This window comes from Ambystoma mexicanum, chromosome 6q (assembly GCF_040938575.1).
Source record: "Ambystoma mexicanum isolate Mex_15411 chromosome 6q, UKY_AmexF1_1, whole genome shotgun sequence".
NCBI lineage: Eukaryota > Metazoa > Chordata > Amphibia > Caudata > Ambystomatidae > Ambystoma > Ambystoma mexicanum.
Window position 1 is genome coordinate 1437202718 of NC_090937.1, and position 26445 is coordinate 1437229162.

The 26445-nt window shown below is 49.9% G+C and overlaps 1 protein-coding gene across 4 annotated transcripts in view; it reads right to left on the reverse strand.

Moving 5' to 3' along the window:
- The window catches only part of TACC3 (transforming acidic coiled-coil containing protein 3), a 623382-nt gene that overhangs the window by 295158 nt on the left and 301779 nt on the right, over positions 1-26445 (reverse strand). For all 4 annotated transcript variants that reach the window (XM_069632144.1, XM_069632146.1, XM_069632143.1 and 1 more), the window contains one exon: positions 13892-13947. In XM_069632144.1, the coding sequence (XP_069488245.1) occupies positions 13892-13947 (56 nt within the window). The remainder of the gene's footprint in view (positions 1-13891; positions 13948-26445) is intronic.

Consider the following 26445-nt stretch of genomic DNA (forward strand, 5'->3'; position numbering starts at 1 on the left):
GGCCTTTCTGATCGAACAACATGGATGTAAAGTCGGAGGGTTGACTGCCGATCATACATCAACCTTTTTAAAACTAAAAATACAGGAAAATGAACTTGTGATTTCGATAACTGTTCATGGTCAACTTTGCTGGACTGAAATGTTCTAGGAGGTTTGCTGTGTTTTTCACCTGTCCCTCCAACAGACTAGATTTCAAAGTATTCAGAGAGGTGGGTGGACTGCTTTCAAAGCTTCTTATGTTTGTGCATAGGACCTTACATCCCAGCAAGGGGGATGAATACCACTCGACATGCAAGTCATTACCATTCTTCCTGTGCTCTTTTTCCACCTCCACAGTAGGACTGGAGGATAGTAGGGCTTTAAAGGTGACCCTGCATTGCAAACATTTTTGTCATGGGAGAGGAATTAGTCATGTATGAAGTCGAGCAAAGAGTCCATTGATGGCTCATAGCGATGTCTAAAACCAGCTCGGGAGGCATTCGGATTCAGCTGCAAGAAAGCTCTAGTGGGGCCGGGAGGATAGACATTTGGAATTTCATTGTACTCCCCCCCCCCTCCCCCCCTCCAAGAAAAGCAGCAATACTGGATTATCTAGAAGGAAAGGTGACCAGTTTATTAGTGGACCTGGGGTAAAGTTGTGGTTACGGAGAATTTTCAGAAATGTGCCAATTCCCTCCACCTTATAGACCCCCAGCAACTTTGCTGTATTTTGAGGAATATTTTTTTTTTAACCTGGAGAGTGCGAGACCCCTTTTCCCACTCTCTCATGTATTTTAATGTGATTTTGTACACAGTTTCTTTTGGTTTTTGAGTCCGACAAACTCCATAGGCATCATCTTTTACATTGTGTCACACAGCACCTTCAGTGCAGTGGCACAGGGAAGTCTTTCAGATTTCCCAAATGTTTAAATACCTTCTCTGGGATAAACGACTGTTTCCCAGAGCAGTAAAGTGAAATAGAGTTTACTTACCCTTGTAACTTTATAGACCCAGCACACACCATCTTACAATAGGGTGCTGGAGGGTTTACCTAGTATCCCCTTTGTCTAGCTTCTCCTGTAACATTTTTATGTTACCATTTTTTCACTGAATGGCTGGTTGCAGTGGTTTGTTTTAACTACCATGGTGTGCATTTACTGCGGGCTGCGTTTGCAGTTGCAGTAAAGCAACTAAGGGTGCCATTTTTGTCAAAATAGCTATGGTCTTTTTTCGCCATTTCTTTGTGGAAAGGTCCTTCGAGGTTTAATCTGTGTGCCAAACCAGGTTTGGTCCCATTGTAAGCTTTGCCATTGGCGGGATTCAAGAGTGAAGCCCGCCTCTGGCTCCAGGGTGTATGGGGTAGGCAGGAAGTGAGGGAGGTGCCCGAAACTCCTTGTGCTTAGTATCCTAGGAGACCCAAATGCACTCTGTGGTGATTGGTCGGCTGACTGTCCGGCAAGGACACCCAACCTGCTGGGTGACGGACAGCTAGGCTGGAATGCATAGGAGAGAACTGAATAAAAGGTGGGGCTTTTGGCTTGGAAGACAGTCGACTACTGGACGAAGGAACTGAAGAACTTGAAGAGGACTTCTGCTGCAACTCCTGGACCGTTCTTTTGCCCGGTGAAGCACTGCTGCTGTGCTGAAACACCAAATTCATATCGACAGAGAAGCCCCTGCAAGAACGACTTCTCCCTTTGAGTTGGTGGGACCAATCTACTCCAAAGTAAGCCACCTAGACATCCTCCTTCGAGCTGGGTGAATTTCCACAGAGTTGTTGCTGGAAACCGAATAGCCAGGGAGAGGAACACCAGATTGTATTTGCTGCTTAAGTTGGCCAAGAGCTCCAGGAAGATCCCCCAAACTCCCAGGAAGCAGGACTGACCGAGCCTGAGCCCCTCAACAGAGTGCGGGACCCCAGAAGCAAGGAAAGTTCAGCTCGACAGCCAGGAACTGCTGTGTTGCTATTTGCGATAGACGTGAGAAGCTGAAACAATGAACAGTCACTGATTTGAAGATTGCCGGTTGCGAGCGGTGTCCGTCCCATTGCAGTGCAGAAGTCTCCAGAAGTCCTCCAATCTTGTTCCCACGACTGAGGCCCAGGAACAGTGAGATCTGCAGAGCTGCACAGGAACAGAAGACATCTGCAGCACTTTTCTTCATTCTAAAAGGTACTGTAAAGTCTGAGAGAACATACCTCTTACTGCATAGTTGCTTGCATCTTTTACTACTCACAAGTCTAATCAGCTTGTGGCTCTACATTTGATACTTATTTTCGTCAAAGACTCCTAAAACACTGTGCAAAGACTTTCTACTTACCTACAAAGAAGTGTTTCAGCTCATATAGACTTTTGCTTAACCTCTTGACTGAATAGAACAAGTTACTCTCTTACCTGGTAACGTTCTTTCGATGGGATGGTCCGACGACGTATTCCATATCAGTGACAGGTAATCACCACAGCTGTTCTGCTTTGGAAATTTTTTGGCGTCTGCGTCGATGGCCTCCGTCGAGCTGACGTCACCGGATGTTATGAGTAGGACGCACAACGCCCGTAGCCTCAGTTGTAGTTTATTCCCAGAACGTGTGGCACCAATCTTCTGCCAGTATAACCACAGAAAGCCTTGCGGAAACGTAAGCTGCAATCGCATAAGAAATACTGTAGCGGGGCTGGTAGGGAGGGAGCGATATGGAATACGTCGTCGGACCATCCCATCGAAAAAACGCTACCAGGTAACAGTACTTGCTCTTCGAGGGGATTGGGTCCTCCGACGTATTCCATATCTATGACAGACTCCCAAAGCAGCACCAACATATGGAGGAGTGAAAATATTTTTCTGGCTTAAATGAAATTCCGAAACAACTTTTGGAAGAAACGAAGGACGGACTCTAAGGACAACCCTGTCCTTATGAAACACTAGGAAGGGTGGCTTAACAGAAAGTGCCTGCAACTCACTCACTCTGCGAGCGGAAGTAACCGCAACTAAAAATACAGTTTTAAGGGTTAACAGTCTCAAAGGACAAGAATGTAAAGGCTCAAATGGAGCACACATTAGGAATTTTAGAACCAGGTCTAATCCCAACCTGGCACCTGGAAAGGTGACGGTGGGAACACATTAGTGAGCCCTTTCAGAAACTGAGAAATTCAAGGAATTTTGAAATAAGAACACTCTTCAGACGAGCGCTTAAATATGGACAGCGCCACCAGGTAACCTTTAATGGTACCCGCTTGAAGGCCCTTGTGGGCTAAAGAAAGCAAAAGAGAGAACCACAGGAATGTCACAGGAAAAAGGATCCACATTCTTAACCTTGCACCAGTCGCAGAACTTTCTCCAACGGCAAAGGGACTTTGCTGCAGGCCGTCTGGCCGAAAGCAACCCCTCCATCACGCCTTCAGGGAGGTCCCAATCCATATACCACAACCTTTCAGAAGCTAAGCATGAAGGTTGAGGGATCTGACCTCTGGATGGAGAACCTGACCCCCCCCCCTCCCGTGAGAGCAGATCATCTCGGTAGGGAAGACGACATGGAGGGCAGATGGACAAGTCGAGAAGGTCCGGGTACCACATTCCCCGGGACCATGCCGGAGCAATGAGGATCATCCGGGAACCGAACCCCCGTAACCTTCGCAGCACTTGCGGGATGACGGGGACTGGAGGAAATGCAAACAGCAGTGGGAAGGACCACTACCACAAACGCGTCCCCTAAGGCTCCTCTTGGAGGAAATTCCCACAAGCAGAACCTTTTGCACTTCCGGTTGACACTGGAGGCGAAGAGATCCACTTGTGGGGTCCCCCAAAGGGCAAAGATCTCCAGGAGAATCTCCTGAGCCAGCTCCTACTCGTAAGAGATCGTGATCTGCCTGCTCAGAGCGTCCGCCGTCTTGTTTTCATCTCCGGCCAGATGAACTGCCGAGATCGAAATTTCCTGCTGGATGGCCCAGAACCAGAGCTGCATCGCCTCCCTGCACAGAGGAAGTGACCCTGCCCGCCCCTTTTTGTTGAGGTAGTGCATGGCCACTGTGTTGTCCGTCAGAATCAGAACATTCTTCCCTCGCACAGTCGGCAGAAAAGCCTTCAGAGCAAGCCCGACGGCCCTCAGCTCTAACAGATTGATATGGAGTCTGGACTCAGACGGAGACCAACGACCGCTGACTCAACACGTTGGCATGAGCTCCCCATCCCGTGAGGGATTCGTCCGTCACGATCGTCACCTCTGGCCAGCGTAGCCAAAATGGAGCCCCCCCCTCATCAGATTGCCTTAGACGGCCCACCACAGAAGGTCCTGGGAGACCGAGGGCGGCACCTGAACGGGGTCCGACATCCTGCCCGAGTACTGTGACCACTGCATCTTGAGAGCCCATTGCAGAAATCTCATCCGCAACCTGGCCTCTGGTACCAGAAGAATGCAGTGTGCCATGAGGCCGAGCAACCTCAAGAACCCGAATGCTGGGAGACTCTGGGCATGTTGAAACTTGTGCACCATCTGCTGGATGTGATGAGTCCTCACCTGGGGAGGGAAACACTGCCCCAGGGATGTGTCGAGCACTGCTCCGATGTACTGGAGCCGCTGTGTTGGCATCAAAAGTTGAGGGAGAAGCCCAGCTTGTGAAGGGAGTGGCAGGTGAGTGACAGATGATCCAGGACTTGCTCGGGAGAGCGTGCCCTAATAAACCAATCGTCCAGGTAGGGGTAGACGTGAATCCCCCCTTTCCTGAGATACGCTATCACCACCATGAGCTTGGTGAAAACCCTCGGGGCAGAGGTCAATCCCAACGGCAGGACCCGAAACTGAAAGTGCGAGTCACCAACCACGAACCTCAGGTACTTCTTGTGCTTGGGATGGATCGGCACATGACAGTAAGCGTCCTTGAGGTCGAGAGACACCAACCAGTCCTGAAGTTGAAGGGCCTGGAGGACGAGAGAGAGTAACCATCTAGAACTTGTCCTTCCTGAAGAGCTTGTTCAAAGCGCCCAAGTCCATGATAGGTCTCAATCCTCCGTCCGTCTTTCTTCGAAATCAAAAAATAAGGAGAATACCATCCCTTGTTCCTCTCTGCTGTAGGCACCAGTTCTATGGCGCCTTTCTCCAGCAGGGCTTGTATTTCCTGTGCAATGAGCGGATCCGGACTCTTCAAAGAGAGATTCCCTGGTGAATTGTCGTGAGGTCTCCGCCCAAAAGGAAGACAGTAGCTATGGGTTATGATCTCCAGAACCCACACATCTGAAGTAGTGGCACGTCATTCTACAAGATGCTGCGCCAGCCTTCCCCCAACAGGCGAACCATGGGACATGGCCTCATTACTGAACAGAAGCTGCTGTGGCATTGCCTGAGGGTAAAGAGGCAAATGCCCGAGCGGCCTTGGCACCTCGAGTACCTTGCTTTCCACCTCTGGTACTCCTATACGGTGGCCCCTTTGACTCTCAGCTTCTCTCGATCTAATGCATGAGTAATATCGAAAGGAACCTCCCCTCCATTGCTGTCCCCTAGGACGAAAAGGCAGAGGTTGGCGAACTGCAGAGCTCAGCTACTCCGCTGCAGCTTTGAAGGTCTGCAAACTCTCAAGGCTCTCGTCAGCCTTGCTGCCAAAAAGATGTTCACCATCAAAGGACATGTTGAGAAGCCGGCTTTGCACATCAGGAGCAAACCCTGACTTCCGCAACCACGCAAATCTGCATATTACGGTGCTCGCCGCCATGGACCGGCTGACACAATCTGCCATGTCCAGACCCGACCGAATGGATTCACACATGGCATCCTTGCCATCTTGAGAAAGAGCAAGAAAGCCATCCCGTTCCTCCCCTTCGGGAATACGTTCAGCTGCCAAAGACAATTCTAAGGCACATACGGAGTTGGCTTCCTGTAAAGCCATACCCCCTGAAGGAACAAGTTACTTACCTGTAACTGTTGCTCTCCAGCATGGATTCACATGCTCATGAATATTCCCCGTCGGGCTGGGAATCCTCGGTACAGAAAAAAAATCAGTATCAGTTTTGTTTCTGATCCGTCTTTCCTAGTAGTAACCAATCACTGATCTCTGGTCATACTGCCCACAGCCAATGACTGCCCTCTCCCTAAGCCCCACCTCCAGCAGCCATCCTCAGATTTGGTAGCACGTAAAGTGGCAGTATGACCAAGTGAATAGCCGCAAAGGGGTAGGCGGGAGGGTTCGCATGTGAATCCATGCCAGACCCATGCTGGAGAACAACAGTTACAGGTAAGTAACTTGTTCCTTCTCCAGCATGGGGTCTGGCATGGATTCACATGCTCATGAATATAAGATTACATAGCAGTACACACATGCACAACCACGGGAGGTGGCAAAAGGCTCAACATTAAGCACCTCTTACCTCCTCACCACGCCCTTCAGGCGAACAGGTTGCGCAGCACTGTTTGGCCGACCCCGGACTCCTCCCTGGAATCCCGGTCGACGCAGTAGAATCTTGTGAAGGTGTGCGTCGACCTCCACGTAGCAGCCCTGCAGATGTCCAGCAGGGGCACACCAGACAAGAACGCTGTGGTAGCAGCAATCGCTCTGTCGAATGGGCTCTCGGACGGCCGGGCAGCGGTCAGTTTGCCAACCGGTGACAGTGCATGATACAGCCGGAGAGCCATCTGGAAATGGAAGCCTCCGAGAGAGCCATCCCTTGATTCACAGGTCCAAAGTTCATAAAAAGCTGTGACGTCTTCCGAAAACTTTGTGCGGTCCACGTAGAACTTCAGCGCTCTATCTACATCCAGCGAGTGCAAAGTCCTCTCGGCCGGCGACGAAGGTGACGGGAAGAAAACTGGTAACACCAAGGGCTCGTTGAGGTGGAAGTCCGACGGCACCTTGGGCATGAAGGAGGGGTGCGTCCTGAGCACCACCCTCGTGTCGTGAAAAGTCAAGTATGGAGGCTTGCAAGATAGGGCTAGAATCTCTCGCACGCGCCGTGCGGAGGTGATGGGAACAAAAGCTTTTTTCCACGAAAGGAACTTCAACGGTGCCGTATGTATAGGCTCGAACTGTAGAGGGTTAATCTTCTGTGCCCGCCACCAGACAGAGAACCTCTTCCATTTGTGTCCATAACACTTGAGAGTTGAGGACGCCCTGGCCTTTGCAAGAACCTCTCTGCAGTCAGCCGGTATATCGTATTACCCAAACTCTATTGCTGCAGGAGCCAGGCCTGCAAGTTCAGCGACTTCGGGTCGTGATGAAGAATGCCACCTCCTTCTCTGGAGAGAAGATCCGTGTCCACGGGTAGTTTGACTGGTGGGGACGCTGATAAGTCCAGAAGGTCCGGGAACCAGATCTGTCTCGGCCACGGTGGTGCGACGAGGATCATCCTGCACCGGGACCTCTTGAGCTGATTGACGAGCCGGAGTAGCAGTGGCAACGGCAGGAAAGCATAGAGGAACAGGTTGTCATAGGGGAACGAGAAAGCATCGCCCATGCTCCTCGGTTCGGGGAACCTCTGGCACTTGGAGTTCGCCGCTGTCGCGAAGAGTTCGACCTGGGGTCTGCCCCACAGCCTGAAGAGTCGATCTACTTGATCCTGGCGTAGCTCCCACTCGTGGCTCGAGCGCAGCTCCCGGATGAGTGAGTCGGCGATGGTGTTCTTTATCCCCGCCAGATGAAAAGGTACCAGAAACATCCCCTAGTCGAAGGCCCAGTGCCACAAATCCTGCGATTCCTTGGACAGGGCTGGGGATCTGGTTCCACCTTGCTTCATGATGTAGAACATCACGGTGGTGTTGTCGGTTAAGATCCTCGCCACCTTGCCCTTGAGGGATGTAAGAAAGGACCTGAGGGCCTAAAACACTGCGCGGAGCTCCAGAACGTTGATATGAAGCTGTTTTTCCTCCGGGAGCCAAAGGCCTCTCGTATGGAGATTTCCGGTATATGTTCCCCACCCTTCCAGGGAGGCATCCGTCGTCACCGTTACCTGGGGAGCTGGGGTCTGAGAGTCTGCGCCCGCCGTCTGATGAGTGCGGGTGCCCCACCACCGGATCGCTCGTCGGAAGGTCTCGTTGAGCGGTATCCTGTCCTCGAAGCTGCCCGTCGCCTGGATCCAGCGTGCTTCGAGGAACACTTGCAGTGGACGCATTCGAAGTCTGCACAGGCGTACCAGATAGATGCAGGACGACATCATGCCGAGAAGGGATTTGATGGATCTTACCCTGGCTACGTCCGTGGGTAAGGATGGCTTTCGTCGGACGGCAAGGCCAGCCGTGCCACTGTGTCGAGCTTGGCTCCCAGAAACAGGGCGACCACCGAAGGGACCAGGTGGGATTCGGGGAAGTTGATGGAGCACCCCAGATCCGTGAGTAGCTGGACGGTCTTTGCTGTGTGCTCTACGGCGAGCTCCCTTGCCCTTGCTCGGATGAGCCAGTCGTCCAGGTAGGGATAGACGTGGATCCCTTGCAGGCGTAGCCACGCCGCCACCGGTGCTAGGCACTTGGTGAATACCCTGGGTGGTGACTAATCCGAACGAGAGGGCCATGAACTGAGAGTGCCGTCCTTGGACCACGAACCTGAGGAAATTCCGGTGCCCTTTTAGAATGGGGATGTGGAAGTAGGCATCCTCCAAGTCCAACGACAACAGGAAATCGTCCTCCTCCAGCTGTCCCAGCACGTGCTGGAGGGTGACCATCCGAAACTTCTGAACCTTGATGTACTTGTTCAGTCGCCGCAGGTCCAGGATGCGACGCCAACCTCCCGTCTTCTTTACGATAAAGTATCTTGAGTAGACACCGGAGCCCTGAAGTCTCTTTGGAACAAGCTCGATGGCACCTTTCTTGAGGATCGCCCTTACCTCCAACAGCAGCTGGGGTACATGGCTTTCCTTCTTGGCCACAGGTGGCACGCGAGGTCACTTCTTTAGAAACTCGAGGGCATGCCCCTGGGCCAGGGTATCCAGCACCCAATGGTCTGTGGAGATGGACTCCCACACGCTGACGAACTTCGCCAGCCGGCCTCCCACCGGGTGCTTCGGTGGGGGCCCGACGCCACTGTCGGTTCAGTCCCGTTTCGAGGCCTAATTGACCTCCCTGGCGACGACGGCGGGAACCTCCAGACTTGCCCCGTCCTCTATAGGCCTCCAGCAACGAGGAACGGGCCGCTTGACGGTAGGTAGAGGAGCCGCTGCCGGAACCTTTGGAGGCCCCTTGATTGCCTCTGGTGTTCCGAAAGGACGGCCGTCGACTGTCTTCCCAAACAGGTTGTTCCCGTCGAAGGGCATGTCCAACTCTTTGGCTTGTATGTCCTGGCGGAAATCCGTCGCCTTCAGCCATCCGCGCCGTCTGAGGCAAACACAGTTGCCCAAATAGCGGAAACCGGTGTCAGTGATGTCCATCGCCACCGTTATGGCGTGGTCCAACGCCAACTCGCCTTCTTGCAGGATTTCCAGGGCTTCTACCCTCTTGTCGTCCGGCAGGAAGTCCAATAAGGGAGCGATTTTATACCAAAAGTTCCCTGTCGTAACGGGCAACGATAGCCAGGGCGTTGGCCGCCTCAAACGTCGTCGCCACCGATGTGATGACTCGTCGTCCCATCGCGTCGAGCTTCTTTCCCTTGCCGTCTGGCGGTGAAGTCGATGTCGATGCCCCCCGCCTTCTCCCTGGCCGCCGCCGAGACGACTGAATCAGGGGTCGGCTGTGCTCTAAGGCATAGAGGGGCCTCGTCGGGGACCCGGTACTTCTTTTCATACAGGTCACTTTTTGCCGGCGTCGTGGATGATGAGGGAGAGCCCCTCGTCCCATATGTCATCCCGTAGAGGTACCGCGAGGACCGTCTTCCTCTTGGTCTCTCCACGTTGATAGAGAAACCCCTCCTTTTCTTCGGGGTAGAGCTGGAAAAGCTTGGATGCCCTGGAGATCATCGCATGGAAGGATCCAATCTCACCGGGCGGGAAAGCCCGGGGAGGAGGGGACGACGGGAGGTCTACCCCGCCGCCGCCGCCCTAGTCGTCCGTGACCGTCGTGGCAGTGTCATCCCTGCGGACCGTGGACGGGGAGGAGGGTAGAGCAGGCCTTGAGGGCTGGAAGGGTGCAGGAGGATGTGTTCTTCTCTTGGGTGGTGGACTTCCCGACGGCCCTGCCCCTGGCTCCTCCGTCGGGCCTGGTTCCGGCTCCCCCGTCAGGGGTAAAGCAATCTAGTCTTTATTTCAGAGCATAAGGATTGAATTGCCATCAAAATGGCCGCCGAGTTGTCCTGCGGCACTGGCTGCGACGGGCGCGACTGTTGGTCTGGGGTCCCGTTGGCGCCGTTGTTGCTTCCATCGTCCTCCTCGTCGGGATGCCTTTCGACGGGCTGGTCCTCCTCCATGCCCGCTTCGTGGCTCGCAGGGGCTTCAACAAGTTCCTCCTCGGAGGTTGTGTCTTAATACACGACGGCCACTGGCCCCCCCTCTTTCTCTGCCGGGGTTTTCGTGGGGCGATGGGCTTGAAAGATGCCTCCCTCCGAGGTGGCAGGGAGACTCTGGGCCCTGAGGCCGCTACCACAGGTGTAACCTCCGCAGGCTGCGCCAGGGTTGCCGCAACCTCCTTGATAGAGGCCTTGGCTGGGTGAATCAAGGCCTTAGTCACCGACTGCTTGCTTGTGGCCTTCACCTTGGGGGAGGGCTCCCCGCCTCGCTCCCACTCAGCCGAAATCTTCAAGATCGACCGGGGCCTTTCCAGAAGCTTGGCCGGGTTCTCGGATTTCCTCTTACCCGAGCCAGAGAGTTGGCTCGTGGTCGATGGCGCCGGGGAGGGTGCGCCCTGCCTGGCAGCTGAGGAGCCCGACCGTTCGGCGGTCCCGGTGCCCGTGGTTCTTAGCCTTCTGTTGGGCCCCCGTCGCTGGGGCACCCTCACAGGACTTAGAAGACCGCTCGGAATTCTTCTTTTTCTTCTCACCTGACGGGCTCTTTCCCTCCAGCCAGTTGGCGAGACGAAGATAGCGGTCCCTCATGGTCCGCTCCGACCTGTTCCCACAAAACGCACAGTCCTCCTCCACGCGCGTTTTGTCCTCGTGAAGACAGAGGCATAAGGAATGCTCATCTTCCTTGAACACGTTCTGCAGCTGGCATCCACGGCAGGCCCTGAACAGCTTCCCGGGTGTCGGGCTCCCTTTCTCCTGGGCCATGTCCGGGGTAGGCCTCAGAAACTTCTGGAATCCTCCAAAAACGTCGTTTGACGAAATCTTTACCCTTGAGGGGCATAAAAAACTTCCGAACGGGTCCCCGAAGATCGGATGTAAAGACGGTGAAGCTTGAGGCTCAATTTAACCGAAAAATGAGAAATTCTCTTTGAAAAAGCGTGAAAATGCAGCAAAAGCTTGAGAGCTAAGCACGAGGACTCCCAACACTTGAACGTGCGGTAAAAATCTGAGGATGGCTGCTGGAGGCGGGGCTTAGGGAGAGGGCAGTCATTGGCTGTGGGCAGTATGACCCAGAGATCAGTGATTGGTTACTACTAGGAAAGACAGATCAGAAACGAGGATTCACAGCCTGACGGGGAATATTCATGAGCATGTGAATCTATGCCAGCACCCATGCTGGAGAAGAAAACACTTTATTCGCTCAGCCATCAAAACGCTTGTCGTCCCTATCAGGAGGGATGGTGGGGTACAATGCCTGTTTTGCCGGGGCCGTAGCCGCCTGCACCACCAAACTCTCCAGAGTGGGGTGCGTAGCCAAGTAGCTGGGGTCGCTATTGGCTGGACGATATTTCTTCAGCAAAGACTTGCAGTCCAAGCCGCTGCCACCCCTCTCTGCAAGGCCATATGGAATGGCAGTACCGGGTCAGTTGGTGGACCTTGGTCAAGGATATCCATCAGGTCATCCTGCAGAAAATTCACAGGTGGCGCAGACAACCCCAAGTATTCCGTCACCCTCAACATAAGGCGCCGGTACGAGGACTCGGCCTGGGTGCCAGGCTCAGGCCTACCGAACTCCACCTCCAGAGAGGTGCCCAGACCACTGGCGTCGTGCAACGACTGACGCAGGTCTTCAATCTGGCTATGAACAGACAAAATCTCGTCAGGTACCTCATCAGGAACCAAACCTCCCTTCCTCAGACCCTTCTTCCACCTCAGAAATATAATCCATAGGCTGGAATGGGGGCATAAAAAAAGGGACAAAGACATTTTTATACTTGGCCAGAGCCTTTCTAGAGGGTTCCACTGTGCCACGGGGTACCTCTGTCAAAGCAGCTTCGAAAGGCGTCGATGGAATCGGCGTCAGCTGCTTCGACACAGTCCTTGAGGGCGGAGCCCCAAACGTGTCCTTCGACAGCCTGGGCGCTGATGGCGTCGACGGCTACCTCAGAGGTGGAGCCTCGAGAGAGTCCCTCGACGACCTCGGCGCCTTCTTCGTAGACCTCACAGGCTCCGACGGTCTCGAGGATCGGGACCTGGAGCGCGCATGTCTACAGCGATTCACCTTGTCTAATCGAGCCCTCGAAGGTGCTCGTTGATCGCACCGACCACCCGAGCCCAAAGGCGTGCGAGTGGTGGCTCTAGCACGGTCACCGCCAGCACTTTCGACAGCGCGGACGGAATGGAGCCTGCGACTGAAAAATCCCCATAATCTCCTGACGAAATGAATCCCATTCCGCAGGAGTGGAATGCTTGTTGGGACAAGCAACCCGCCGACGGGCGGAGTCCTCGGACGGGGAAGGAGACCGGTGACGGCGCTTCCGTGAGTGCCTCGAAGAGGCAAAGGAATGGCGGGAGCCACTCCGGGACCGAGACCCCCCCCAGACTTATGCCGATGATGCGGTGAGCCGCCCCGCGAATAGTCAGTCGAAAGCCCAGTGGCTTTCGACTTCCGGGGGCTTGGTCACCTTACTGACAGAAAGCTTCTTCTTACGCTCCCGCAAGGGCTTCGACGTAAGCGACTGGCAGTCTACACAGTCATCCGTGTTGTGGTCCTCACCGAGGCACCAGAGGCAGGCGTTGTGCGAGTCAGTCAACAACATCTTGGAACCGCAGTCCCGACACTTCTTAAAACTGGGACGCGGGGTGTAGATGACAAAGACATCATGGAAATCTTCACAAACGAACAGGTTCGAAGAACCGAAAGAATAGAACTCGGAAGAGCCGAGGCGCGCCAAGATCTCCGAAGCGAACACGTTCACGGAAAAAACGGAACCGAGGCTACAGGCGGTGTACGTCCTACTTATAACATCCGGTGACGTCGGCTCGACGGAGGCCCTCGAGGACAGCGTATCGATGTAGAATATTTTCCGAAGCAGCACAGCTGTGGTGATTACCTGCATACAAACTTTGCCTAACAAGTCTACTCCAACTATTTCCTTTTTGCAAAAAACATTTTGATGGAAAGAGGGCCTAAAGTACTGAAGACATCCACATAGCGCTGATGCCTTTCCTTGAAAGCACAAACTGAAAGGAAGTTGCCCACAAACAGTTACAAAAACAAAAATATAAACCTTCAAGGAAGTGCACTTTTGGAGGCCAGTGGCAGTACTGTAGGGAGCTCCTGTGTGCCCAAGTACCCAACCCATAATCTTTTTCTATGCATTTCATAAGATTATACCGTTCTAGGTACAGATGTGTAACCAGTCTGGAGGAAGGGCAGACAGGATTTACCAGCACAAACGTTACTTCCAGTAAGGTCCACACATTGGGGAAATTGCATTAATGGTGCCCGTCCTTTTAAATGTTTATTAAAGGAATAGATTCTCACAGATTTACAAAATAATTCTATTAGTACCCATGTCCTTCACTAAAGCACATACAAAGCATAGTTCCACTTTAAGGTGCTTGCTCACTCTGCCAAGCGGAAGCCAGTCAACTGGCATGTTACTGAAGACTCAATAGAGTAAAAACATAACTCACAGCAACGTTTAGACAATTTGTAGATTGCTGGGCTTAGGACGCTTTGGATTTCCCTAAAGACACAATTTTGTTTGTAAAGGTAAAAATCTACTTACAGAAGCGGCACCAAATTGTTCCAAGTAATCCATTTCTACAGACTGCTCAAATCCAACTAAAAAATAAATAAAGTGTTTTAGGAAAATTATACAAGCATTTATTTTCAAACTTCCATTGCAAACCCTAAAATGATTACATTTTGTAAAACATGGTAAAACGTGGTCAGCAAAACGCATAGTAACAGTTAGTGAAAGTGGCCTCAAAATCCCCAAGTCTAATTTAAACAAGCATTGGCAATTGTTAGGAAAGTTTTTCTGAAGTCCAACTAAGGGCCTGGTAAAACCATTCAACTGAGGCAGTACAAGACTGCACCCTTAAGACGGGCTGTACCACCCGAGTTCAGGGTACCGTAGACAGAGCAGCCAGGCTTATTTTAGGAGGGACAGAGAGCTGTAGAATAAGTACAAATGAAATTGTAATACAAATGGTCCAAAGAAACACTGAAACACCGTTTGACATGCATTACTTACCGTAAAAGCATTTGAAGGAAGGAAGGATGGGCACATGTTACTCTAGGCAGATACAATCATCAGAAATGCTTTTACGGTAAGTAATGCATGTCTTCTGATGCTAGTTAACCTGCTTAGAATCACCTGCTGTGCATAGACTAGCGAGCAGTACCCGGAGTTAGAGGTGGGTTGTGAGAAGGAACAGTAGTGAAGAGGTCTTAGTACTGCTTGTCCCACCTGAGAATCAGACCTAGAATGAGTGTCTAGGCAACCGTGTTTTGTAAAGGTTTGTACAGAACTCCAGGTTGCCGCTTTGCAAATGGACTGTAGGGGAACATTTGCAATGAATGCTATGGAAGCCCCAGTGCCCAGAGTAGTGTGCGCTCTAGGCTTAAAGGGCAGCTCTCGCTTAGCAAGAGAGCAACAGTGTGATGCATTCGACAATCCACCTTGAGATTGCTGATTTAGAGACAGGATTCCCTTCTCTACCAGCTGCCACTGAAACGAAAAATTGGTTTGTCTTTTTCAGTGATTTAGTTCTGTCAAGGTAAAACATGACTGCCCTGCGCACATTTAATGTGTGTAGGCTTCTCTCAGCCACGTTAGTGTTCTGGAAGAAAGTAGGCAGTTCTATTGATTGGTTCACATGGAACTAGGGAGATGAATGTAGGCGCAAAACGTGGGCGAGTGTGCAGAACCACTTTATCTCTGTAATGTAACGTGTGTCTAGAACTGAAAGGGCCTGTAGTTCACTAATCCTTCTTATAGAAGCAATAGCCACTAGGAAGGCTGTTTTATAGTAAGACCTTGAAGACTTGCCTTATGCATAGGCTCAAATGGAAACCTCATAGGTCTGGTTAATAACACAGTCAGGTCCAATTCGGCAGCTGGATTTGAAATGGGGAGTGAATCCTCTCGACCCCTTCCATGAAAGCCTCAATAACGGTTATCTTCCACTATGACGCTTTTTGTTGTGACGTAGTGTAGGCTGAAAGAGCAGCGAAGTGAACCTTAAGGGAATTAAAAACCAGGCCCGAGTCAAGCAAGTGAGTCAGGCACAATACAATGTGAGTAGGATAGCAGTCAATGGGATTGATGCCCTTGGTATTGCACCAGATAAAGCGTTTCTATTTACTGGAATAGCAAGATCAGGTGTTAGGTTTTCTCGCTTCCTTAAGTATGTTCATGCATCTCTGAGGGAGTTGTAGATGTCCAAACTCTATGACCGCAGGAGCCAGGCCGCTAAGTTCAATGTTTGCGGGCATGGGTGAAGTGTATTCCCCTTTGTCCTGAGACAACATGTTGTATGGGCAAGGTAGTTTCACTGGGGGAGATGGAGACAGCTCCATCAGCTGAGCAAACCAGGGTTGGCGGGCTCACATGGGGGCCACCAATATAATGGTGACTGGTACCTGGTGCATCTTGTGCACTATCTTGTTGATTAGGGGAGTCGGGGGAGGGGGATAGGGGAGGACTGAGTGTGTAAACAAATTTCCCTGACCATGTGATCCAGAGTTGCAAACAAGTCGATCTCTGGAAAGCCCCATTCTGCAAAAACATTGGAGACCATGTCTTCGTGTAATCGCTATTCATACTCCAAGGGTAGTGGGAAATCTCTGCCAGAAGATAGAGTTCCCCTGGAACATGTCGAGATACCAGGAACATGTGTTCTGGTCTGGGACAGTTTGAACAGCCCTGGAGAGTGAGTGCCCCCCTGTTTGTTCAGCTAGTACATGGCCGTGGTTCTGTCTGAGGATCAGGACCGGCTTCCCCTGCAGTTGTGTTTCAAAAGCCTTCAGTGCTTTGAAGACTGCTAACAGTTCCAACAGGTTTATGTGGTTGGATGCTAAGTCTGACGACCAAAGTCTGTGGGCTGTCTGTTGAAGCAGGTGAGATCCCCACCCTGAGAGAGATAGGTCTGTAGTGAGTGGCCTCCAATGCGGGGGTGATTAAGGATTTCCCATTCAAGAGGTTCTGCCTGACCACCACCGCAGAGAGTGAACGAGGGCTAGCGAGACACCCACTAGATCGTCCCATTGTTCGCTGGCCTGACACCACTGCCTGTTGAGCCACTCCTGCATTGGACGCGAGCGCGAGGAACCAAATAAATGGATGACACCATCATTCCTAACAGTCTCATAGCCTTGCGTACTGTCACCTCTCGACTGGCTACATATTGAGGGATCTGAAACCGCAAGTTTTGGACCCTCTCGTTGGACGGGAAGATGAGGCCATCCTTTGTTCGAATTGGAGCCCCTTGGAACTGCTCGACTTGACTGAGGTCCAAGCTGGACTTCTCGTTGATGGAGAATCCCAGGCTGAATAAGAGGTCTATCGTCTTTTGGGTATTTGACAGGCATGTTTCGTAAGAATCCCCTGTTATGAGCCAGTTGTCGAGGTAATGATAAACGGGATGGATAACCTGCGCTGGTGTGCTGCTGCCACTACCTTTGTAAACACCCTTGGTGCTGAGGCTATGCCGAAGGGTAGTTCCGTGAGCTGATAGTGCTTGTCCTGTATTATGAATCTGAGGTATTTTCTGTGAGCCAGCAACATTGAAATATGAAAGTATGCATCTTTCATGTCCGATGTTGCCATGTAATCCCCTGTGTGAGCAGGGGAATTACTTCCTGCAGAGTGACCATGCAAAACTTTTGGGGCTGGCCAAATTTATTCGCTGGGACGCAAATCTAGTACAGGGCGCATGGTGAGATCCGTTTTGGGTACAAGGAAGTACACTGAATAAATAACCTGGTTTACCTGTAGAATAGGCAAGACTTCTATGGCGTCCTTTTCCTGCAGGGTCTCAAACTTCTTGTAGCATGATGCGCGGATGTTCTGGCATCAGGCGTCTTGCTCGTGGCAGTCTGAATTGGGGGCACTGGCCGAATTCTATACAGTACACGTGGGCAACGGTCTCGAGTACCCACTGGTCTGTGGTAATCCCCTCCCATACTCGAAGAAATGTTAGCCGGCCCCCGACTGGGGAGGCATGGGAGGGGACCTAGATCTGCCAGTCATTTTTGGCCTGAGGCCGGGGAGCCTCGAGGGCTACAATTTCGACCCCTTCCTTTACCACATCGTTGGCCTCTTGGGAGATACAGGGTGGTGTAGGTTTTGGCTTCTTGGGTAGAGGCCCAATTATCTCCCGAGCAATATTGGTTCTGAGGGAAACGTTGACCACGAAAGGAACGTTTAGATCCGCTCCCCCTCCTTGCAAAGGGCCTCTGGGTGATCTGATCCAGGGTCTTGAGGGGGTCATGCTCTTTCTTGGCAGTTTCGAACGCTCAGTCAACCGCCAGAGTTGCGTAACCATGCAGGAGGGTACCTTGCGCCAAGGATCTGCCAGGTGTCTCTGCCGCATCCAAAGTATTTTTAAGGATACTCTGATTGACCTGCCTACCTTCTGCCACCATGGAGAGCAGGCGAGCTCGCAGCGGTTCAGAGACTTCAACGCCTTCCTGCAGTAAGGCCCATTGTGCATCGGCATAGCTGGCCAACAAGGTTTTATTTGCGATGAGTGGAAAAGGCTGCAGCCGCTGTGACCATTTTTCCTAGAGCATATAGCCTTTTACACTTATCATGTGGTGCCTCTTCAGTTGATAGGGGAACCACTGCTCTCTTCCTGATTGTTACAACCAGTGAATCTGGAATAGCATGAACCCTGATGTAAAGGGGCTAAGAGGGGGAAGGTCGAAACAATTTTTCTACCCTCAGATTTACTGCTATAGTTAGGGCAGGCGTCAATAAAGAAGAGGCCAACCGCTTTTTGATCGAATTTAACAGGAACATTTTGGCTAGCCGGTGGTTTTTCTTCTAGTATGTCCTCAACAAATATCTGCTTATGGAACAGCTTCCTGGGTAGCAATATGGAAATGTTCTGCTGCTTTCCTTAATATGGCATTGAATGCCATTTGGTCGTCGCCCGGGGAGGCTGGTCGACTGGGTGTGGTTGGAGGGTAATCCAGTACAAGGCATCAGGTTCCGGGGTTGGAATAGGCGACTGCCAAGGCTGAGGATCAACCGGGTCGGGGTTGTCCCCCCAAACCATCTCTGGAGCCCATATGAACATCCTCAGTGTCAGCAAAGGGATATTCATCCCGATTGTCTAGGTCCACAGGAACCTCATCCTCAGTGAGGTCATCAATATATTCTTCTTCCTCCTCTTGAGAAGGGTCAAAGACTCTTTGAAGCTTAGCCACAGGGAGAGGATGGTTATCCTCTCTAGGCCTTTTGAGCGTGGATTTCTCAGTTCTATTAATCTCTCTAGCCTCTCCACACATCCTTCAAATTTCTCGCTGTTCCAAATACATGAACTAGAGGGGCCCAGGGGTGGAGAGGGTTCCTGTAATGGATCTTCTGTCACCAAACGTCGACATTTCTCCTTTAACGTCGAAGAAATCCCTCCAGTGCCTTCCGAAATGTCATTTCGGGGGACCGACGGTTGACGCGTGTCCTTCCGTTTGTCCTTAGGCCTCTCCGTGGGTTCCGATGAATCCTTCTGCCTATCCCTGGATTTCAACGAATCCTTGGGTTTGTCCTTGGGTCTTGATGAATCCTTGGACCGTTGCTTCTGACCATCCGCCGAAATATTCCTAGCGATGCTTTCGGTAATCACTTCAGTCGGGAAGTTGTGAAGTTCGGGCCTGTGGATGCGCTGTTACTTTCGGTGGAACCGGGGCCTTCTCGACCGTGGACGCTTTCTTCAGATGCGTCTCGACGGACTCCTGAAAATTGAGGGCAGCGCCCTTCAATTTAGAGGGCCCAGTCGTAAGGCACACCTGTAGTTGCGGGGAGGTCTGCCGATCCTGATGATCAACTGGCATGGCCGGAATTACTGGTGTGCCTGTTGGCACTATGGACCGCTTCGACAGTTTAGTTGAAAACGTCCCTGGGATTGCGTTCTTAGTGTGTGAAGCGTGTGCGTCTTGGTCGCCGGGGTGTGCATTACCCAAGCAGGACCCGAGTCTTGCCTAGCAGGGCCGGGGACAGACGACACAAGGCGAGAATGCTCCGCCGAGAGGTCAATCGCCTCAGAATTGGAGGCCTGTCCATCTCTCAGCCCCTCGTCACAATCGGCGGTTGTGGCAGCAGGAGAACTAGACTCGGCCTGCGACATTCCGTAGGCCGCCCACCGCTTAACACAGCGCTCCTTCAGTGTCTTCGGAAGCAGGAGCTTGCAAGCCACACAAACCGTCTTGTGATCAAGGGACAAACACTGATTACACTTATGGTGTCTATTCTTCCAGGGAAAATTGGCCTTACAAGAAGGACACAACCTAAACGAGTCCTCACCATAGCTGAGGGAATATACAGTGACGAAATGACCCAGGGAACAAAGAGAAAAGGGAAAGGCATTCTTAAAAAAGGAAATGTCCACCCAGACCCCACTCTACCTACTGTGTAGGCCATACAGAAGGCCTGGCCACGTGGTCGGCAGCGCCGATCGGAACACTGTCGGTCGAAGATCTGTAGAACCGGCTTCGGCGGAGATCTGGAAACAGCCGTCGACGGTAGGATAATATTCAATAACTGATATTATACGACCAAAGGTCGAACAATAGCAATGTCTCTGGACGAGCTCCGCATAAGGCGACCATTAAGCTGGGCAGAATAAAACAATCTGAGGACCTAGACGCGTGAGGAATTTTGGGTACACCACACGTCACGTAGGGATAGTGTTACAGGCACACCCATGTCAACGTCCCCTTTCGATTCTCTAAAGACAAGCTGCAATACTCTGCGGTTACCAATGGATGTTGGACTATAAGCACAGCATGTGATTCCAAGCAGATTAACAAGCATCAGAAGTAAAAATACCTATTCTTGGGGAGTAAAAACCAATGGTCACTTTCACAATTACATTCAGTAATGCAAGGGCAGGAGACCCTTTCAGCTGTACAGTGACAGTACAAATCACACATGTCAACTGGACAATATACATTTTTTGAATAGTAGAACACTTTTTCCAGGTACAGTAAAAATCTATAACTACTTTTGTGATAACACAGTTATACTAGGCAAGTAAAACCCAAGGATGAAATATTCAATTACAAGTGCTTTTGAGATCAGTGAAACAGAGATAAGCAGTAACTCTTGTAATTTATTTTTGGATGGCACACAGCTAACTCAAAGCAAGTAAAACGCATATACTTTTATAATCTCACAATGAGGTGCAGGTTAGATCTTTCCCAGCTATACAAGAAACGTATGTATGACTTAGAAGGGACAGTTCTAACTCAAAGACTTATGTCAGTCTAAACAGCACAGGGAAAGCGATCCCAAATGTTTCACTTTACTGAGGGAATCAGTTATTCTAGGTAGGCAACACGCTAATACAGACTTATTCTGGACAGGCTAGCAGCAAGTCAGGAGAAGCAAGACCCAGTTGAGGAACACTCATACAATTATCCTAACAAGACTAATGTGGTGATACCTACAGTTGGAGGACACTTGTACAATTAAAAACCTGGTTAGTGGATTCCTTGTGACTGAAAACAGGACCTTGGAAGGGACATGGCAGCAGGGATCAATGTAGAAGTCTCTAGGCAAGGTTTCCTCGCTGCGGAATGCGATTCTGTGGATTTGGCGCCTTTTCAAGGAGCACAGAAGTAGACAGAAACGCGGCTGAATTCTCGTCGTTACAAAGGTCCAGCACTCTGTTGAGGGGACTTTTCAGACTATGTGCGTCTCTGGAGAGTCACCAGGACGCCCACGAGTTTCAGCGAGATTCGGAAGACCGTGCACCGCACAGTGCCTCAAGGTCCCAGGGTATTAGGGTATTGCAGCAACGCAAGATTGCAGCAACGCGTGGGATGGCTCCAAATGCAGGTCTTCGAGGCTAGTGGGTTGCTCCAGGCTCTGGGTCAGTATCGTCGTTTTTGGAGTCCCCAGGTTGATTGGAAGGAAGGGCTACATGAGGCTTCGGTTACACAGCAGGCTCTCTGGTCGCTGGAAATCGTTTTAGCCGCTTTTCCTTCATCATCCTCTTCGGTTTTGATTCCATTCGACTTGTCTTCAGCTTCCAGGTTTGCAGTATTTAACAAACTACAGCACAACCTCTGCATTCTCTCCCTGCATTTTACAAGGGGCGTTATGGTTGTCCAATCAGGACAGCCAGCGGATTTGTCCTCATTCAGGCAAGACAAAGGGCTGTGGAGCTTTGGACTCCTCCCCTGCTTTCTGCCCTCACAGACAGACTGGAGCCTGGCCCGAAGCTAAAAAAAAAAAAAAAAAAAAAAAAAAAAAATCACACAAAGAAATTTCCCACCTTGGATGTCAGGGGAAGGAATAAGAGAGCAAGAAACACCAAATGGTAAAAAAAGAAGACTGGGGCCATTTTGGTGCCTTTACTGCAGCTGTGAACACAGCCCGCAGTAAAGGTGCACCACATTAATACAAGGTATCACTGCCACCAGCCATTGAAGGCAAGCTGGTCCCTGTAACAGAATTGTTACAGTTTTAGTGTGAAAGGGGATACATTGTATCCCCCAGCACTCCACATAAGGTGTGGTGTGCTGGTTTCACCTAACAAAATGTAAAAGGGATCCAAAGATCCTTTCTACCCTTGGGAACTGTAGTTCTCTCAGGTTTAGCAAAAGAAAGTTGAAAGGGGAGCCCCTAGGGCAACCCAGCAACAACAGGCACTTATTGCCAATAAGTTGTTAAAGAGGATAACTTTACAAAGACACCACGGAGAGTAAAAAGAAAATGACACCAATAAAAAGTTAAAGATTCTGTGAGTGTGGAAAAAGGTTCCCGCTCACTGAGGTGTTAAGGAAAGATATCCCACTAGTAAAGCAAAATGTTCTGGGGTTGACCGAGGTCAGGAAGTTTTACCAGTTCTGTGAAAATCTTACTTAACAGCAATGCCGATAGTTTTGGTATTTACTGATGTCCATTACATGTTGCATTTATAGGCACCTGGGTGCAAGGAGGAGAGTGCAGTTTTAAAGGAGGACGTGATAAGGGGTGTAGAATGAGAAGGGGAATAGAGGGTGCCATTGAAGATCAAGAGGAAATATGAGCGAGAATGGGTAATGCTAACAAGGGTTCTTAAGGAGGTTCTAAACTAATAGAAGCTTTCAGGCACTGCAGTATGGGTGCCCTTTTAAGTAGTATAGGTACAGTTATGTTATGTGTAGTTCTAAAGCCCCGTTTTCCTATTGCTAGTCTCATAGCACTGTAGGATCAGAGATTGCCGTTTGGCTTTCAGGTCCGATATATCTGGGTAAAGCTGAAGGAGTGAGGTGTGATCTAGGTCACAGGCAGTGCTGGAAATGACAGAATGTACTATAGGTAACCCGCTTCCTGTGGGGCAGGAAGGCAAGTCGATGGAGTCATGGAATGCAAGCAAAAGGCTTACAAAACAAAAAGCAAAAACACCAGGGCATACATCACAAAAAAACGAGTCTACAAAACCATTATGGTGACATTTTGAGAAAAAATATTGAGTTTGCTTTCCCACCCTGAATGGAAGCATACAGTTCCTAGTAATTGCATCGAATGCCACAGCAGAGGGGGAAAAAAAGCATTAAAAAAGCATGGACTGCATTTTTTTCCTTTTTTTAAAATGGGGGTCCCCTCCCAACCCCTTAACGTTTAAAACCCATTTTTATTACACTAAACCATTTAAGTTTTTAAAAAAAATGCATTAGATGCAATGACCAGATACCGAAGCATACAATTACCAGAATACAAATTCTAACAAGCCCAAAATGTGCCTCTTGGCTTTACAGCTGTTCTATGGAGATAAAGTCTAGTCAAACAGTGGTAAAACACTTGGTCGCCTGCTTCTTGTAGTTATTCACACCACATGCGGCTTCAGGCATTCCCCCGAGAGGTTGAGAGTGAAAGGGTAAGAACTAATACAAGTGTATGAAAGAAGGATGAGAGGTGGTAGAGAGTGGGGTGGTTGAGTGGGTTGTAGAGAGTGGGGGTAGCGTGGATGTTTGGGGAGAGAGTGGGGTATGGCGGGTGGAGGTACAGAGAGTGGAGCTAGGGTGTGGTAGAGTGGGTGGAAGTAGAGAGAGTGGAGGTACGGTGGGTGAGCGTGGTTAGAGAATGTTGGTAGGGTACACACACTGAAACTGTTGGGTTTGCTAATGCTTGTTTTTGATGGGATTTCCATAAAGGACACATATTGTTTTTAAATTGAGTGGCTGACTGCAGACCTCGTTAAGACACTTATTACACCAACATCGAGTTTAGAGCTCCAGTTAAGTCATTAACTCTCAGAAGACCGCTTTGAAACAACACTGGCAGGCTCTTAAGAGCACACATTCCTGTTCACAAATGTCACTGGAGTAAACTCACACAGTATATTCAAAAGTGAACAGCAAACCAAAGGGGTTGCTATTTTTGGGTACAAACCGGCCACTGTAAAAGTAGTGAGCATCAGATGGGCTTCTCTAGACTGGGAACAAAGCGACCCGCGGCCTCTTACCCCCACTCCTCCTATATCCAGACACTATATCCCTACGCGCGATCACTCAGCGGCAGGCATTAAACATAGTCCGGCCGAAAGTTTAAGTGACAAAAAGCATTGCTGCATACAAATGAAAATAATAATGGGGATATAGTTAAGTGCAGTCATTTTGCTGCTACTTCGGAGCATGCACAGCTCCCCAGGAACAGCAGCAGTCTGGAAGACATGAGCGAGAAGGTCAAGGCCCAGATGGCGCTTTAGCCATTCCATCGACATGCACTGCAAGTTGCAATAACGCCATACACTGCTCCCAAACTCTTTTTACATTACCAATGTTTTAGCGATTAAGAGCCAAAACCAAAGGTTACTTGCCAGTGAATAGCTTTGCAGTGAAGATCTGCTATACTTGCACAATTTGCATAAAACTGCCCTGCCATCTGGTGATTTGATATGGACATAGTTCTAAAAAAAAACCAACCTTGAAGTAATGCATCTGTAACATTAGGTTTGTAAGCCCACAACATGTGTTTTACTTTGCATCCTCAACACTCGGCCAGTATTAAATCAACAGGAACATGTCAAATATCGAAAGAAGAAATAAATAGTGAAAGCAGACCATGTTTTCAGGAACAGTTCTGGGGGATTTGCGGTAATAAAAGGTTATGGCCTACACCCCGAAAAAATCCAAAGAGTGGGTGCATAGGATCAATTACTTGCTGGTAATGTCCTTTATATGGATTCTTATGCTGCAGATTCATCATCAGATATCCTTCCAGATAGACGCATAATATTTTCTTTTTTAAGAACAGTCACCTTACTGAGAGCAACAGGCTGACCGTACTCAAACAATGAGGCACCCAACCGTACCCAACACCTAATCGTCACAACTTCAAGTTTGCATGCCGTTAGCAGAGAACTAGAAAACAGCTACAGACCACTTCGAATAATGGAATGACACTAGGGTTATGATGAATCTGCAGGACAAGACTCCATAGAGAGAACATTACCGGTAAATAATTTCTCCCTTTAGCAGATTGCATTCTCCCTCAGATTCCAGACTCCCAAAGCAGTATAGAGGCATGATGAAAGCCCTCAGACAACGATGCTCTGCAATACTGCTCTGCCGAATCGCACGTCAGAGCCACAAGCAATAATGCTTAGTGAACGTGTGTAGCGATGACATCTTTCACTGGCAAACCCCTTTGCAATGCAGATGATGCTGCAACGCCCATGGTGAAATTTGCCCAGATAGCAGATCTTTTCCTGCTCTCTGGTATGAGACTGCAATGCAGAGAATCATCCAGCAAGAAATCTTCTGCTTGGACACAGCCAGACCCTTCCTGGATAGGGAAAGACACAGAATTGGCCATAACCCCTACATTCTGCGGTCCAAGCCAAGTAGAAGCTGAACACCTTCTACGGGTTCATCATGTACAACCTTTTCTCATCCTTCGAGGTATATGGAGGAGAACAGAACACTGGCAAGTTAATGCTCTTGGACACATGGAAATCTGAAAGCACCATTGTCAGAAATACAGGTCGTACCCTAAGAGAAACCTTCTCCTTGAAAAACCAAATGGCCTGCAAGATGGAGCCTGAAACCCACTGGTATGCTTTGCTGAAGTGATCACCACCAGGAAAGTTCTTCTTTTAGGGTAAGTAACCGGACATAGGACAAGCGCATGGGAATCGAACAGAGGCGCAATCAAAAAGCTGAACACCAACTTGAGGTCCCAGTCTGGAACCAGAAATGGAGTAGGCGGGAAACCATTTACAAGGCCTTTCAGAAATTGAGTCATTATTGGAACTGTAAAAATTAAAAAAGCAAAAGTCATTGATCCAGAGATCTCTTAAACACAGACGAAGCCCCCTTGACTGTTGAGCTGAATTTCTGATGAGGCTAGTGATAGAAGGAACTCCATCACTGCGGTGGTGGGGCAGGAGATCGGAGCTATCCTGCGCTTCTTACACCAAGCCTCAAACCTCATCTGCCTGCATGTGTACAAGCTCGTAGAAGGTCTGCGTGCATCCAGTAACACCTCGAGTACCTCTTTTGAGAAGTCTCAGTCATCATACCTCATCCTCAAGAGCCACGCATCTGGGTTTAAATGGAGCACAACCTTTGAACTGGGATAGGAGGTCCGGCTGCCAAAGCAGGCAGATGGTGTTACTCAGAAATGTGCCAATTCCTTCCACCTTAGAGACGCCCAGCAACTTTGCTGGAATTTGAGGTCTACCCAGGAGAGAGAGACCTCTTTTCCCCACTCTCTTATGTATCTTAATGTGATTTTGAACACTTTCTTTTGGTTGTAGAGTCCGACAAACTCCATAGGCATCATCTTTTACATTGTGTCACACAGCACCTTCAGTGCAGTGGCACAGGGAAGTCTTTCAGATTTCCCAAAGGTTTAAATACCTTCTCTGGGATCAACTACTGTTTCCAAGAGCAGTAAAGTGAAATTGACTACTTACATTTGTAACTTTCTAGACCCAGTACACACTATCTTACAACAGGGTGCTCTCTAGTATCCCCTTTGTTCAGATTCTCATGTAAAATGTTTTATGTTACCCTTTTTAACTGAATGGCTGGTAGCAGTAGTTTCATTTTAACTACCGTGGTGTGCATTTACCGCGGGATGCGTTCGCAGCTGCAGTAAGTAAAGCACCCAAAGATGCA